Genomic DNA, 18,418 nt, shown 5'->3' on the forward strand with positions numbered 1-18,418 from the left:
GGCCCGATACTTAACGGACACCTGACTCAAGGCAACGAAGGTGATCGCCTCCATGCCCGCTGGTCATTGCCTTGGTGCCCTTGAAATGCTCCAGTAGAAAATTACAATTTCCTCAGTTTCACCAATGAGAAAATGCCATGGTGCCCTTGCCCTTTTAAAAATGAAGCATACAGGTCTGACAAGAACAGCAAGAGCTTGATAAATAATACAGCACAATCAATACATTTAGTGCGTAAAACTGGCATTTTATATGCGCTTCAAAAGTCATTTTAACACCCCCTTTAACAGCATATTATTCTAACACTCTTTCACTTCGGCAAAAGAAAAAAAAGGGGCACCAGCTAGCCACAGAAAACCCCAAGAAACACTAAGAAATCAATAGGTAATTTCCCTACTGAGAACTGTTGACAATAACACCTGGATGTAGTCCACTATTTAAACCACTGTCTCGTGTCTCCCCTACTTCCCCAGAGAAGAAGGCAAAGAAAAAGAAATACTGGTACAGCAGGAATCCTTAGAGGTTGATTTAGCAGGTCTGTGTAAACATGTAGCGCAGGGAACTTGGCTCCAGAAGAATTAATACACTTATACCGAAGCACAGGTTTCTATACAACATGTGAACGCACTCACAAGCAAGCACATGTAGGTGTTTTAAAGGGAAGGTACATGTGTGGTTTTGTCACTGTTAAGGCCGAGTTATAGTCGGTCGCGCGATGGTCGGGCGTTGGAAATCTCGATCATAAAAAGACACGGTTTTTAGGCCTCAGTCTTAGGATTGCGCGCAAGATTTCCGTTGTGCGACCATCGCGCGACGGTTTACTGGCAAAGTTATAAAGAAAGATACAAATGTGAAAGATTCAGCTGAATGCAGTATTTATTTGAGAAAGGAGATTTTCCAAATAACATTTGGTCCATTACCAACTGCATCTTTGGCCGCAGCATTTGCAAATGGACACCAAGGAAGAGGGAAATTGTTCAACGAGAATGCCAGAAAAACAGACTCAGGTTTGAATTTTACAGAGGACATTGCTATCGTTTCCGTAGTCATGATCATGGCCTTGGCGTCCTGTTGCCAGAAGACTTTCACATAATTTTCTTACTGAAGTGCTCTTTTTACAATGTGGAATGACAGGAGGCCTTGAACTTGACCCTTCCAGAGTCAAATTCCAGGCATGGATAATACATGAATCATGAAAATAAGCAACAGTCCATACTTGAATTGTTCACTGTCAATTTTTTTGACATTTCAAAATTTCACAAACAGTAGGCCTACACTTTTAATTAAAGTAAATTAATTCACTTGCAAATATGACATTTTTTTTTACTAAAAGAAATAAATGGACTGTATAGTCCAGTGACCTTGTAACTTCTTAAGGTCACTGATTAATTTTTAATTTTGGGACAGCTTTGGAACATACTGGTAAAGACAAAATAGTTTTGCCTCTTTTACAATTTTATCTTTTGGCGAGGTAGCGAGAATCGCCTGATTGCAAGCACCCTATCCATCCCTTTAACAACCGCCACTTGACAATCAAGCCCTCTTGCCGCATGGCGTAAATTCCTGATTAGAGACGTCGCCCCAGCATCTGATTATGAACAATTTCTCTCGAATGCAACAAATTAATAACCTCTTCGCTGCTAGCTGACCACCCAGTACACTGCGTAGCATCCATGGATTGGGTTGCAGCATGAATGTGGCTCGGGACATGCTTGCCTAATGTATACCAACCGCAGCGTTATGGTAAGATGCGATCGGTGGTATGGCCGAGCAGAGATATCTAATCTTCAACAATTTGCACCTAAGTAGTCACAGGGTAGTATCTATACCTCCACCTATTAACATTCAATCACACACACAGATCCCTGTCATTTGACCTTTGGAACACGCGTGCCATCCATTATTTTGCCATCCACAAACAACTGTATTGCCTGCTGAGACTTGTATTCTACAATTGGAGTCCTATATGGATTATTATTGGATGCTTCCAAGCGTCATTGCCAATATAACTCTGCGATAGGCACTCAATCGTATCCAATAGTCTTTAAGACACTTTTGTAGGGGAACCAAGGCCAAGACCACCGCAAAATATGTCACATGGCCTGCATGTTAATTCCAGGAATTGTAGTTCAGTCAAGCACCGGACTCAAGTTATCAGGGTGTGGGTTCTAATCCCACTCATGACTTGATGAGTTGTAAATCTTCAAAACACAAACATCCATAAGACTTGGAATTAAAACACAATAACAACGCTGGCCCAGTGCAGAATGAAATAATGTCTGGCAACTTACAGTTTCTGGAGAGAGTCAAGTCCATCAAAAGCTCTCGGTTCAATGTACACAATGTGATTCCCACTTAGGTTCCTGCAATGTTAAAAAAGAAAAAGAAATTTAGGGTTATGAATGTCCACAAGATCACTGTTGTGTACAAACTATCTCCTTCAGGGTATCTTCTCCCAATGTGGGTATATATTAGTAACCTCTAAACAGGGGATCCTGGGGTGTAAAACAACCCCCATCTGGTACCTTGGGTGGAATTGGCTCAGGCCCTTATTACAGTTTTTAGTCACTTTCTGATTGTACAGGCTATTCACAGGCATTTAAGAGTGTGGATTCAAGTCCGGGTCATGGCACTTCAACTTGTGTCCTTGATTGAAGATGATTGAATATAACTTCTTCTTTTTTTACAGTCTCAAAATGGTTTATCTGTCAAAGCGCATTAAGGACCTTTTTTTGTACTGAAGATGTGCGCTAAATGTTATTATCATTATCCGTGGCCTTTAAAAGCTCACACAGATGTCAAGATTTGTTCAATGAATTCCTTTTGGGCATGAAAGCAAAAAAGACTTCCTCACTATTCAAGGCTTGTAGAACTGGTGTTTTCACCTGCCCATTAAACCTACTGCCTACATCAGAAATTCCAATGGACCACCTAGCCAATTTGTTGGCCAATGTCACCATCTTGCTGAAAGAAGGAAATAATCATCAAAAGTTGTTCTTTTTGCATAATTTATGAGCTCTTTCCTTGACCTACACACACTGTGTCTTGAAGATCTTGCTATTTGGTTGTGTAGATGGAATTATTGTACATGTGAGTGAACGCTGCATTCTTGTCAGTTTGCAAGCTGTGTAAATTTTCCTTCAAAACCAATTTAAATTTGTACCACCTAGGGGAAACACTAGTCACAATAAACTCAATTCAATTTAGCTATTCTGATGTTGTTTAGGTTTTCAGTTGGTTTTCTAAAATGTGTCTTTATTTCAGAGGGAATTATTTCACCAGCAAAAAAATGGTTCTTACGAACTTCAAAATCAGTAAGCATTCAGATTAAAATTAAATAATGATATTTTATCCTTACCAATATTACAGGATACAACCTTTAAGTTATGGCATATTACCAAGGCCAGGCATAAAAACATATACAATGCTATAATTGATTTAGTTATAGCGTTGTGTGCAGATACATACGTGCCTACGCATCCACATAATAATACACAATTCCTCGAACTACATAGATTAAATTTCAGTGACTGCATAATTTCTTAGTAAAAATATTTATCCCATCAACAAAATTTCCAAGCCAGTCCCTGGCTCAGTAGCCATACCATGTTTACTTAGCCATTCCCAAATCCAAATTAGACAGTCCGCTATAATTTGTGTCATCTCTAAGTTCACCAGTGGTAAATGGGCAAACCATGAGGCAAGCATGGCCAACTGGCATATCATAATAACACATGGCGTGTGCCTGTAAGTGGAGGAGCGTCGATGGGCGTGGGGGTTCTATGCCTCCCCCTCCTCTAACCAGGCACAACGCGGATTGCCCAGCAGCCTTGTGTCAATACGCCGTACGGAGACACTGCTCCAGTCGAGGGGAAAGTGGTCATATTAGAAATTGGTTCATGCTTGACAGGCATGGGTTTTTGATTAAATACGGCATCGGGGTACACAACTACACTCAGTCTTCCTAACCTATTCCTCCATCCGTCTGTCGTACACTGTGATAAGCCACCATTGACGAAACACGAGCACTGATTTTAGTACACTTCAGTGATGTCATTTGCAGTCACACACGATTGTCTACGATGACATGTCCAGTATCAGTGATGAATAACCGCATTCAATAAGGCATTTTATTTAGAAGAAAATCCATGATAAAGGGGGATTATAAGGTTAAGTTCAGCTTTGTGATCCACTCATGAAGAGTGGCAGTGAAAAAAATACAAACAAGTCTCTAACCCCATGTTCAGTATCAGTGATGAATAACCGCTTTCAAAAAGGCACATTTTCTTTTGAAGAGCATCCACATTAAAGAGGGGCTCTAAGGTCAATGTCAGTTTTGGGATCCACTTATCTTCCAATAGATAGATCCTTAGGAAAATGGGATGAGGAGAAACCTCTAACCCCAGATTAAAATGGTGTGAACTGTCACTGTATAAACTGTGTAAGCTGTCACTAATGTAACGTAGGCATTAGGTAAACTAAGTATGTAACATGCACGTGTACAGTTGCATTTGCTTGCACACTATATTTACGCACACATCAGAGCAAGCCAAAAAAAAAAATGTTTGCATTACTATCTTGTAGCTTCAAGCCAACAACATAAAAACTACAAAGCATGACATTCTAAATTTTACAAACCAACCATTACAGTAGACCTCAACTACACTGACAATGAAGACAAATTCCTGAAAAACTTTCTCCTATAAAAAAAAAAAAAACCTCCTCAAACGCCCGTCGGCAACTTTCAAAAGATTGCATTTGTGTCCAGTGAGTGGAGGTTTCACACTCTGGTCTTTTGTCCGCTGTTTGGTTTAATGCTTTTGGCACTCCAATTACCAGTTTCATTTTTTGTTGTGCCCTGGCGATTGTCAGGGGCAGGATTACCCAAAGCTTGGAGCATGCCATGGCAGGGTTCGCTGAGTTTTAATTTCCATCCACACACAAAAAACGTTCTCCCTTTCTCACAGATTCTTAGCTCAGTTGCACCAGTTACTGCCAAAGTGCATTCATTTTAATGTATACAAGCTATAAAGCAATCGTTTTTAAATATATATTTCTTGCATTTTTCCCTTTTTAAATTCACAACAGCCAGTCCGAGAGTGGCATTCGTACAGTCATTCAAAAACATCAGATACATGTACAAACTCTTTGTTTAGTTGAAGTGCAGACTTGTGTTTACAAAAGAGGCACAGAATTAGATTCAAACCCCTGTCCTTTGTAATTCTAGAGCAGTGTCTTACCAACTAGACCACCTACATAATGTAGAGTTTGCCTGGTAGCTAGAGGCAGTTTCAATCATGTAAAACGAAGACACAAGTGCAACCCCAGCAATGAGCGATTGCTTATCATCATCCCAATCAGCAAATTGTACATCACATTATTCCTAATCCACACATGAGATTGCCATCAATTCTAAATTAGAGGAGCAGTCTAGAGAGATGATTTTCTTCTTTATCTTTCTCCTGAGAAACAAAGCAATTTCTTTCAACACCAACCCTCCCTGAGACCTGATGAACAAAAAATGCTTCAGGATACAGGAAGATTTAGAGGCTGCCAAATAGTCATTTGGATTCTTACTCGAGTCACGCTCTATTTCCATTTTCCATCTTTTTGTGTACGGACCCCTCAAGATCTAATTAGAGATGGCAGACTGGTCAGAGTCTTAAATACATTAATGTACAGCCGTCTGCTCTACAAGGGCTGACAGACGAGAAATGTCTTAAAGTGCATGTGATTTAATGCATTCGTCTTCCTTTTTCCTCTTGTTTTGATATGACTTCATTATAATAATAAAAATTAGAGACCAACATTGGATGGCGGATAATACTCTAGGATCTTGAATAACAGATTAATTTTTGAAGTACATTTGGTTAAAAAAATAAACTAAAAAAATTACAACTCTGTGTAAGTCAGGTGTGTGTTCTAAATGCAAAAAATAGCGACCATATCCTTCTCGAAGGCTACATAAACAGGTATAAGTAAATTCGAAATTATAACTAAACCAGTGGAGCTCAAATTACTTGTATTTTTTTTTTTTTTTTTTTTTCAAGTGCAGTTCTTAGATGCAAAATTCCAACGTTTAGACATGTAAACATCAGCAGAGTTCCAAGTACAAATGACATTCAAGTGCTGACGTGTGGAATAATAATTTGTGTAATTGCCAACTGATTTCATGACTAAAATACAAGAATGAAATGACCTAATTTATTAAGCATCTAATGGCCTCGTCACACACTAGTGGCTGGCGAGACGTATCGATTCAGTGCGCTGGATGGTAGCAAGGCTGGGTCTTCTTAACCCAGGCCTGATACATCACGGAGGCAACAACTAGGCGATTGCCTCCAAGCTCTCTGGTCATTGCCTTGGTGCCCGTCCGTTGAAATGCTCTCCCAGTAGAAGTTTACAATTTCCTCATAGGGTGCCCTTTACCACAAAGAAAATGCCTTGGTGCCCTTGCCCTTTCAAAAACAAAACATACAGGCCTGTTTGTTAGCCAAAGGTGCTCGGGGCAATATGGCTCACCATGTTTCCCACATAATGAGTCCATTAGCAATCGCAGACCCATAAGTCACTGGCAGTTATAAGCACCACTTCACCTGTCTATTTAAGAGCATTCCCAGCAGATTGGCCTTCTGCTCTTTTCCAAGGAGAAAATGCCTTGGTGCCCTTGCCCTTTCTAACGAAGCACACCACAGGCCTGTAATAGCCAATGGTGCTCAGGGCAATAGGGCTCACCATATTTTACACATCCTGAGTCCAATAGCATTTGCAGACCCATAAGTCACTAGCAGTTAAAAGCAACACTTCACCTGTCTGTTTTAAGAGCATTCCCCAGCAGATTGGCCCTTTCAGAGCCAACCAAAAAGTCACTGACAATTCCTCCAGTCTAATTTACAAGCTCCATAAAAAAATTGATGGGGGTAAACTGTGGTTAGGTTTTAGGTGCAATTTGTGTTTGATTGGCTCTCCCATGAGTGTAGAGTGACATTAGGAAGGAGCTAAAAGAAGATGATCGATGGTGTAACCCTCTAGGGTGTGGTAAAGGAAACAGTGCCAGCCATGGATCTATCAACCAAGGCTAATTTTATGGATGGACTGGAAAAAAATATGGAGGGTGCAGCTTTTCCTTCCTCCATGGTTCTACTCCAGACACTCTTGCCGTTTTCCTTCTTTTTTTTTTCCTGCTGTTTATTTTGCATTTCAAACCATGAGCACATTGAAAGGGATTTGAGCACTTTGTATAACTTTCCGAGGTGACCAAAGAAATTTACTAAAGCTGGATTTGAACCTGTGACCTTCAAATTAACATGCCGTTTTGAGTTTTGAGGGTTTTGGGGTTTTTTTTTAACAGAATTTTATAAAAGAAAAAAAAAAATGTTTTCGTTTCAGTTTGGTTCTCGTTTCATATGGTTGAGACAAAAGCCCAATATATACTTCTTGCTTATGCCAATTCGGAGCGACGTCACACCGAATGTTTTGCAGGAGTTCAGCTCAACTTAAACGTTTGTTCGTTGCGAACTTGTGACGTCAACATTCGTAATCACCTTCGCAATGGCAGGAAGTATGAACCGGGCTTTACGCAGTTTATGCTTAGTGACTGCAGCATCACACCGGAACACGTTTTGGGGTCTAACTGGCTATGTCAAGCAATTAGCACACCCCAGCACTTATTGACAGAGCACAAGAGGTGCACATAAACTCCTCCAGAAATCAAAACATTCAAATGCCCCGAAGACAAATTTCCGTACAAAGATGCTTTTTTCTGCGCCATTGACAACCTCACAAAGGGCTTTCATAGGCCAGGTGAAAAGGTGTGATTGTGGAAATTCGCCGTCTGTGTGAAATATGAGGTGAACTGACAGGCGTTATGTAAACAGTTGGACAATCCGCTTAATACAAGGGAAGGGGCTAGTACTAGGATTTCAGTCTAGGAATTGGTGCGAATGGGAAAACAAAATTAAGCACAAATAAAATTGTGCCTTCCTTGGATGTTGGAGGGTCAACTTGAAATAAAAATTGCCCTTTTACTGGGTAAATAAATCTTTCAAAAAAAAAAGGTGAAGAAAATAAACCTAAATGGTTTTCGACAAAGACCTTTTGAAGGCAAATTTTGAAATCATGCCCACAGTTGGAATTTGTTCATTACTCTACTCACTTCCTTCAAGAAAACACTGTCAAATTTATCATGATTGTATGGACAAGGAGAAAATAATATTTTGACAGAAGCACGTGACAAATGAGTTTTGACGATGGTGTGTACATTCCAGAAAATGGCTCATGGAGTGTGGGGGGAGCAGTTTCCCCCTTATTCCAGATGTTACAATTCAGGAAGTTTACAGACTCTTGTGTCATCAAAAAACCCAAACCTCAGGTTTTGACACACTAAATGTAGACTATTTCTTTTCAGAAACGAATATGCCCAGCATCCTCGACAACTATACTTTTTTTTTGCGAACTGAATGCCAATATTGAGTAGCAAATCATGATTTTTGAATAGCAACTGATACATTTTGTGTAGCATTCTGCTCTGCTATACAAGGGAAATCGTTTGCTGCTTTGACAAAAAAATTCTTGGGGGACGGTAAAATGTTGAAATACTTACAGTTGTAACAAGGAAGCCAGCCCAGAGAATGCGTTTTGTTGAAGGGAAGTTATCTGATTATTGCTGAGATCCCTGATGAGAAAAACCAATAAATAAAGATGAGAGAATGTTAGCAATGCAATGATAAAATGACCAGCACACCACTTAGTCATTTGTTATCTGTTAAAGTCTGTTAAGTGTTTGCATAATGCAAATACATGTATACCACAAGTTAAAGGGAAGCTACAATGTACATTACACTTTATATAAAATCAGTGTTCGAATGCTTTCGCTCTCCGAAAATTACGCCATTTTATATCTGTTTAACCTGTGTACGCTCTTTATTATTTGTTCATCTGTGCTCGTGATAATAAGGGTTTGCATAGTGTTGTTCACATTCAAGTATTTACACATACAGGCCTTGACCTTCGTTCTTGAAGGGGCAAGGCAATTATCCTCTGTTAAGGGGCACTCTACAGTATGAGGAAGTTGTAAATTTATATTGGAAGGGAAGGGCACCGTAGCATAAGCAGAGGGCACCAAGGCAAATGATGTGGGTTATTTCGGGGCCTACATGTATATATGTAAAGTCCATTGTAGCATAGTGTGGGAAAAAGTTTACGGCTTGTACGCTTATGAAAATGTTGATAATTGTGAACGACCCCTTAAGGTCATGATGGCACTCGACAGTACATGTGTACTACACACCAGAATGAGATTTCAAAATGGCTTGATCCACTACAGTACAGGACAACCCCTGCCAGGGACAAAAAAATAGTGCAGTGTTTACTGAGGGCTCCTAGAGGCTGTTAAAGGTGTGAATGTTGACACAAGAGAAAAAGGGAACCTAACTCCAGCATTAACCCTGCCATCAATGGAAGCCCCTAAGTGTTCCGATAATAACCAGTCAAGTGTAGCTCTCTATTGTGAATTATTGTGAACAGTAGTAACAAAAAGGGCCACGGCTAATATTGCTTCAGTTTTCCCCCTCTTTCAGTGTCATGGGAACAAACTTCAAAACCTGTTTGGAAATGTATCCATTGCTATCTAGAAGGGTAGGGAAGTTTTTATATTTTGCTCTAACCATTATCATACGTATCGCTCATGTTTTGTGATTGTTTTGACAAATTTGAACCAAGGAGTAGGCTACACTAAACTTAATAGTGAATAGCAAAACAAAATCTATAATATATTTGACCATTGATTATTCTGAAAGCCCCAATGTAATTGCTTGCGCCAACCCTTAAATGAGTCGCGAGACAAGCAATCTAAGAAGTAATCGGTCAACTTGAGATTCTCTTAATGGTTGCCCTCAGGGCAGCATCTAAATTTTCTGAACTTCACACCCCGACTACAAACCACAGAAAATTTAGATTTTGTTCCCGCGGTTCTGAACCTTTGTAGTTTTACGCCGATCCTGCAGCTCCACTCATGCCTGCAGAGGCACAGTCTTCAGTTACTGTCATCTTGATGAAGTTACTGACTACAACAACACCATCAAGGTATTACTCCAACATGCCAGAGCAGACCTGGCTCCTTCCAAAACACCTCGCATTTCATGATCACATTTCACGGCCTGCATTTATGGGCCATTTTGGTTTCAAAAGTGTAATGGGAAGAGGGCGTGGACAGATTGAAACTGGCTGCGGGGCTTAAAGATGTACTGCTTGTGGTTTGAGTTTCCATCTTATCACTAGTAGGTCTAATCACCAGGTACATGTTCATGTTGCTCCAAACAAGACGAACACGTATAATGTGTATGCCTTTGAACAATAAAATTGTATCCCTAACATTTTGAGCTTGAATTTCAACCAAATCTCCTGAAAACAACACCTCTTGTTACTAAAAATTGTCATTGGACAAGAAATTTTTTTTTTTACACAGAAATTGTACGATGTACCCAAGATTCTTAATTCTGAACATGATGGCAGAGTTGTGTCCTGCCCCCTCCAGACCCCTGTTGATTAGCACCCCCTCTGGGACTTGTGGTAGAGTCCAGCTTAGGATATCTTGGAATACGAGCTGGCTAGTGTGTCTGGTGGTATTTTATACAAAGGTCTTGTATTATAAGACATTATTAAACATGTCAGAAAGTGCTGACATCCGCCCTCATTTTAAGGGTTTAAACTTTAAAAAATTTATTTATTTTACAATTAAATAAAAAAAGGAGATCTTGAACTGTAACAACAGCATCACTGTGTGTTTCAGATATGGCAGAGTTCTAATTTAATAAAAATACTCCCAAGTCCCTGTGAGTTTGATTAATCCCCAGACAGACACAAACAAGCAGAGAGAGAGAGGTTGAAATATGGCAGACAAATTTATCACAAGATGGACAAATTTTGTCCCAAACAAACACAGAGTCTTCTCTCTTCCCCCTACTATCCACACTGACATGTTAAGTGCCCCAGCAGCAATATTTATGTGAGTCACAGCTAGGCTGCTCCTCCAAGGTTATTTACATACAGTACGCTGGTGTGTGATTAATAAATGGAATGCATTGCATTTGGTAGGCCCTATACATTGTACAGGCTTGATACTTCAAGGAGGCAATAAAGGCGATGGGTCATTGCTATAATGCTCTTGAAATGCTCTGACAGTAGAAGTTAACAATTTCTTCATAGGGGGGAAATGCCTTGGTGCCCTCCTCTTTAAAAACTGAAGCATACAAACCTGAATTTATTTAATGCGGAAAAATATAGTCTTTGTTCAAGCATGGTTCAAGTTTTCTCATTTAAGAACTCAGGCACAAGCCATTGCTTATCACTGGGTCAGGCAGGCATTCCAATCTCATCCAAGTCTAAACAACTCGGTGTAGACTGACACGGGAGTCCAGAAAATGGAAGGATTTGGGCCACACTCTTGATGCTCTGAGCATAGACTCTGACCACGCTCTGACTGACCATGAACAAATTGCTATCAACAAATTGCCTCCTTCCGGTCAGGCTCAAAGCAAGGAGCAAAATATACCTATAATGGCCAGATACCTTTTTCAAGTGCCTGAAGGCTAAGTTACATGAACATTTGGCGGAAACCCAAATGCCTCTAAAAAATGTTGTCTAGTTACATACTAAATCAATCAAAGGCATTATACAATGTACTTTCGTTTGTAAAGAGAGATAATGGCTATTGCCAACTTGGCGCTTATATTTCCTTGGGAGAGTTTGCCACGTCTCCTTGATGTGAAAATCATCTTCACAAACAAAAATTAACATTTTTTATCTAAAACTGCAATCGTTTCTTGAAACCTCCTCCACAATGTGAACTAAAAAGGCCGGCCAATGGTGGAGAAAAGTCTAGATCAGGGATACGAGATGTAACCGCTAGGGCCCAATTTGCTTAAAAGCAACTTAGCACACAAAAATATGCTTAACAGATACGAGGTAACCAGCCAAACAACTACCAAGTCACATGAGCAATTTGTAACTGGTATCCTTCTCTTAGAAAGCAATATTCTTCTTTTTAAGACAGAAGGGACTGATGATAGAAAAAAGGGGTTTATGACTCAGAATACCCTCTGGGTTCAACGCCAGCATCGGTGAAAATTGCACAGGGACATTTCTCACTCAAAGCTGGATTAAAAGAAAAAAACTACACCCTGCAAATTGGGAAATTATTCTGGTCGCGGCACACAGGTGTCAAATATCTTGAAAAAGGTAGCCGGAATAGAAAATAAATTGCTATAGCAGAATAAATTATGTCGTGCCAAATGATGATAACAATATGCCGAGGGGACGCCACAGACCTACATTAAATTCAAGCATTGACGATTCCCCCTGCTGCTCATTGATTTACTTGAACAGCACCACTTCCAATTAAGTTTCAGTACAATAGAACATTATTGATTGCAGTGAAATCAGCCTTAACATCATGTAATAGAGAACCTAGGTAAAAATATTCAATTATTAGGGCCTATGTGAACTGCGTACAACAACACACATGTAATGTACACAGAACTAGTATTTCTACATAAAAAATATAGTCCTACATGTACATTGAATAATGTCTGTAATCTATCATAAAACTCCCACCTCCAACCCTCCCACACTAACAAACAAGATACCATTAAAAGGGCGCGTGCAAATGTTCTACAAAATTGATAATAGACGATTCAAATCGCAGACTTCAAAAATAAATTAATGCTTGGAGATTATTGTAGGGAGATGACACAGTCTCCAATCTGTGCGACAGAATGTCAGCGGCTGTATTACAATAAAAAAAGCTTTTTGTCATTAACTTCTTTTGGGGTAGAACCAACACATGTCCTACACTGTACGCCGACATTTTACCTTTAAAACTTGTCTTTGTGCCATCCTTCCGGTGTCAAGTCTGTTTGACTTTGTACCGTTGATGATAATGAGAATTTATTAGTTCCATTATGGAGATCAATGTAATTAATTACATCGTTATCGGCTTCTGTATGACGTAGGTTTTTTTTGTGCACACATAGAGTTAGTTGTGGCCTGTCATCAATTAGAAACATTAGTCTCTGAAAACTGCAATGACATTTATGATTTCCAGATCTCTATCTTTCATTCAAATTTAGGGGAGTTTTTATAAACTGAGGAAAGATCTCTCTCATTTTAATTTCTGGTTTTGTAAAATGAAAGGAGTGGTCCACTTAAAAATAAAAGATCTTTTCAAAGTGCTTGTTCAACTCATTTTGCCTCGTTTTAAAATCTGGTTTTGTGAAATAAAAGTGAGAGGTCTACTAAAAATGTTAGATCTTTTCAAAGTGATTGGTCAACTCATTTTGGTCAAGATTTGATCAAAAATATATGCTGCATGTACAAGCCCTAAAAGGCAGTGGACACTATTGGTAATTACTCAAAATAATTATTATCATAACACCTTTCCTGGTGACGAGTAATGGGGAGAGGTTGATGGTATAAAACATTGTGAGAAACGGCTCCCTCTGAAGTGCCATAGCTTTTGAGAAATAAGTAATGTTCCAAGAATTTGATTGGGTGACCTCATATTTAGAACTTGAGGTCTCGAAATCAACCATCTAAACGCACTCAACTTCTTGTGACAAGGGTGTTTTTTTCTTTCATTATTATCTTGCAACTTTGATGTGACCGATTGAGCCTCAAATTTTCACAGGTTAGTTATTTTGTGCATATGTTGAGATACACCAACTGTGAAGGCTAGTCTTTGACAATTACCAATAGTGTCCACTGCCTTTAAGTCTTGAGGATTTCTCTGTAAAAAGAATTTGAGCCCTTGAGCCATTGTAGTTTGTACTGATGGTCAGTCGTAGCGAAGAAGAAAGAAACCTAAAATACTAATGTACACGTTTAGTACTTTCCCCTCCTAAAGGTTCAGTGAACAGGGTTTGCATTCGCTGAGGGATAATCATGGTATCCTTTCTATCTATAATCTTCTCAAACTGAGAGTGCATAGCAGCAATGCACCCATTGCCCAACTTTCTGTTGGCATGCTAGGCAAAAAGCTTTTTGAGTGCACACTGTTGTTATTATCGACATAAAAGGCATTTACATGTACAATAACACTCGAGCGATTCAGGTAGCTGTGATTATTGTGCTGCCAGTAAGTTTAGAAGGATCTTCGCTTGACTGTCCTTCAATGAATACCAAGGGATAAGGTAAGGAGGCGGGGCATTGCAGGGCCAACTAATGCACTCATTTACGCTAGCTTTGTGCTCAGCGTAACCCGTACTGCCCTTTATTTGTACCGCGTGTTAACAGAGAAAGTTGTGAATCGTGTTGTGTGCGTTCAGAAAAAAAAACAATGCAGAGGGATTTTTAGTACGTACTGTAAAGTGTTAATGATAACGAGGGACTGGGACTAGCTCAAAATGGCAACCTGACCAAAGGTCTAGAACAATGGTCTATAGTTGGAAAGTCTCCATGAATGTAAATAACAATTTGATCATACCTTGTACTACTACAGTTAAAGGCAGTGGACACTGTTGGTAATTACTTAAAATAATTATTATCATAAAACCTTACTTGGTAACGAGTAATGGGGAGAGGTTGGTAGTATAAAACATTGTGAGACACGGCGCCCTCTGAAGTGGTGTAGTTTTCGAGAAAGAAGTAATTTTCCATGAATTTGATTTTGAGACCTCAGATTCAGAACGTGAGGTCTCAAATTCAAGCATCTGAAAGCATACAAATCCATTTTGGCAGCGAATGTTTCGCAGGATTTGACCACTTAGTTAACTGATGCAAATTATTCATTGCGGAATTCGTATCACATTCGCATTGAGTATGAACCAGGCTTTACAGTGTACTTTATTGTATTAAGCATTTTGCTTGAGGGAATTTGGGTGCATGTCAATTAATTCACATCTTCTGGTTGTCAACAAACATTCCATGCACTACACAACTGAACAGGCTGTAGAAGTTTCATCATCCATGGTCATTCAATGTAAAACAAAAAGGGCACAAAAAACCACTGATCTGTCACAGAATGTAATTGGACAGTAATAACAAAGCTCTCCCTTAACACCTTGAACACTGGTCTGCTGGCCAAATACCAGTTACAGCACCCTAGGACCAGTCAAAATTAAGTGAGTCCTGCTGATTGCTACTGGCTAGTTCAGTGTTGACAAGCTTCACAATATAATAAAAAACACATAGGCTGGTGAAAGAGCTGAAAGACCAGTGAAATGACAAACCATGGAGTAAACTAACTGGTGACTCCTGCAAACTAGTCACTAAAAAATATTAAAGGGCAACCCCTATTGTTTATTATTATAGACGATGTGACCTCTGACATCACACGAAAAACCATAACATGATTCGCGCGCATACCGCCGGGCAAAACCTTTGTGTTCTGGCAGCCAGCTAGAAAGTATGCGCAATCTTACTATGACTACGCAACTCAGTGCCCGGCGAAACATGACGTATATAGTGTTTTGTCAACAGAGGGCGGTTTAAATCAAAAACATAGGTCACATCGTCTATAACTCTTGAACATAATAATTAATAATTAGTCGTAATAGATACTTGTCAATAAGAGACATCTAGTCTGGACAACAAATTAAAGAACTTACAATTGTACAGTATCCAGTGGCACTGTGGCTGGATCAATTGGGCTTGTAAGCCCCTTCCCGCTGCAGACCACCTCCCTACGACTTGACCTCCTATCATCCCGACCCCTATCTCGACCCTCACGATCGCTACGTCGACCCAGTAGATTACACGTGCAGCTAGAGGGGCAAGCATGCACTACCAGTGTAGAGATTACAGATACGACCAGGGTAAGAAGACACAAGGCGCTGGCAAAGCTGAAGCGCGGCATACGAATCCAGAAGATGGTGGTCATTTTCGAAGCAGTTTTATGGCGGTTTAGCCATGCACGCGACCAAGGAGAACGAAACAGATGGTTTAGTTATGGTGAAGGGCAACGGACGACAACTGAGCGATAATTGGCAGTGCAGGGATACTTCACACTCAGCATCACAGTGTGTCGACTGCCTCGTCAATAACCCAGGTTTATCCTCTCCATGTAGGAGAGCTCAGCAGTTAAGTGTGATTGCAGCATGAATCATACTATGCTTAATCAGTTACGACGCTGGTATTTCCCCGCGTGGACTGCTGAATATTCCATGTGTTTACATTGGGTGATCCAAAGTATAATGTTATTCACACTGAAGCGTCTTCAGTAATTATTTTACCACTCAGTCATTTTGAGCAGGAGTCACAGTTCAGTCAACAAAGCTCAAAAGAATTCTGGAAACTGGCAAAAAACTCCTCCACAGTACGTCTCCTCTGACTTGTTGCAACCAACCGATCCCCTTATCTAAAATGGAAAGCAAAAAAAAGTGTCAATTAATAACAAATAATTCTATAAGAATATTAAATAATAGCGCATTACATCAACAAATATCTCGGTGCACGATACACAATTATTACAAACACTCATTACATTTAACATCTCACACTATAGGAATAGAATTTGCTCTTTGAGAGGGCAAGGCCATTTCACTTTACAAACTGCACTTCCAATTGGAAGATCTTTTAAGTGTGGGAAACATTCAAAGGGACACCGAGGCCAAGACCAACTCTAAGCAGAGGCTTTGGCCTCCATGAAACTCCAGACCTGACTTGGATTTTCTACTTCAAGCTGAAAGTATTTTGATACCAGTGCCCTATTGTGTAAACCTGATGACAGACAGAGCACACACATCAAATACTTCCTAATCCTACTAATAGTATGTAAGGGACATAAAAACAGTGCTCACTCATATCTCAGGTCTGCCAAGTACGTGTATGACACTCATAGCCAATGAACATTATTATAACCGCTGTCAATGGGCCATTTATTTCATTTCCTTAAATTAAACCATCTCGGCTCCCTGGGGAGTATGGTCCCCTCGCTGCAAGATATGAAACACACTTTGTGAAATCAATCACAAAAACTCTGCCCTCCATCGCACTCAGGTTCATGCGTCTGAACTTGTTGGGCGATAGAAAATTATCAGACGGTTCACGTGTAGTGTAAACAGCCAGCACGAGGACTGGAATTTTCATCTTTGATACAATAAAAAGTGGGGGCATAAAACAATACAATTTGTACTTTAAAAAAAACGATTCATTTAATCTGTAACAAGTATCGAAACCTGTGCAGACAAAAGTTTGTGAACAGTTTTATCATGATGTGAATCATCACTACCCTCATAAAGCATGTAAGTACGAAAACGAGCTAAGCACAGAAAAATATTGCTTTATATCTGAACGGTTTACCAGCCAAAATTACATTAAGTTTACATTGTTCTTATTGGCGTCCTATTCAATTTTTGCTTAGCAAACAAATTTGTAATTTTGTGCTTAATAAAACACTAACAGTAACACTAACACTATACTACTACTAGTACCAATAGTACTAGTAGTAACAGCTTTATGAAATTGGGCCATGGTTGCACTAGTTCAGTTGTGATTATATACCGTAACCCACGTTATCGCAACTACGGTTGCACTACACACGTAAAAACTATCAGGTTCATGAACTCTTAGCCACAATAATTTGATAAATTGTGGAGGTATCAAAACTGGGCATGAGACTGAGAGAGCCCTAACTAACTGCCCTACATACAAATCAATTGGTTTTTTGTGTTTTTTGTGGTACTGACTGAGCACGGACATACATGCCGAGTGAAGTGATCCCTCCCAACTGCATACGATCCAGTACAAATTATAATCTAGGAATCTAAATCAAACTTAATACCTACAATTACTAACTAGCCTTGCTAGCTGTCACTCCATACACCATCAATTCATACACAAACCATTGCTCCATGCAATAACCAAGACGCATTAACTCACCTGCTTTTCACCGTCACTTCTCACATCTCTTCAATACAGCAGATTCTGGTGTTGCTAGTGAGTGCCCCTCCAATTTCGTTCACAATTTCAGATACTTCCCAACAGCAATCCTGGCGTTTAAAATCGACTACATTCATGTGATCTTCTATCGAAATTCACCGCGATACTGATATCGCGTGTACAGGGTGGAATTAGGCCATTAACATGGGAAAATAGAGCAAAAATTTCAGAGTTGGCTCTTCCAAACAGCAACGTTCGACGAGTTCACGTTTGTGTACACCATGCATTATAGACGCAATGCATGCTGTGTGTGTGTTTTCGCATGCCATACGACACTACACACCATACAAATACACACACACACACACACGAGTGCTTCAATTAAGAATAGAGGGCGCTATTTCAAACTAACGGTACGAATCTGTTTATCGCCGCCGGTCTAAGGCCGTGTCCGAAACGACGACTTCGGCTACAGCTACGTCTAGATCAGCGCGTCTACCAGTGTTGAAGAATAGGCAGACGCGCGCGATCTAGCCGTAGCTGTAG

General features: G+C 39.9%; 1 protein-coding gene across 1 annotated transcript in view; it reads right to left on the reverse strand.

Annotated features, from left to right (window-relative positions):
* LOC139940615 (adhesion G protein-coupled receptor A3-like) overlaps positions 1–18,147 on the reverse strand; it is a 42,970-nt gene extending 24,823 nt beyond the window's left edge. Inside the window, exons 1-4 of the mRNA XM_071936955.1 lie at positions 17,873–18,147; positions 15,601–16,349; positions 8,601–8,672; positions 2,290–2,361 (exon numbers count right to left, since the gene is read on the reverse strand). Of these exons, the coding sequence (XP_071793056.1) occupies positions 2,290–2,361; positions 8,601–8,672; positions 15,601–15,872 (416 nt within the window). The 5' untranslated portion in view covers positions 15,873–16,349; positions 17,873–18,147. The remainder of the gene's footprint in view (positions 1–2,289; positions 2,362–8,600; positions 8,673–15,600; positions 16,350–17,872) is intronic.
* Between the last annotated feature and the right edge of the window lie 271 nt (positions 18,148–18,418).

This window comes from Asterias amurensis, chromosome 8 (assembly GCF_032118995.1).
Source record: "Asterias amurensis chromosome 8, ASM3211899v1".
In the NCBI taxonomy this organism is placed as follows: Eukaryota; Metazoa; Echinodermata; class Asteroidea; order Forcipulatida; family Asteriidae; genus Asterias; species Asterias amurensis.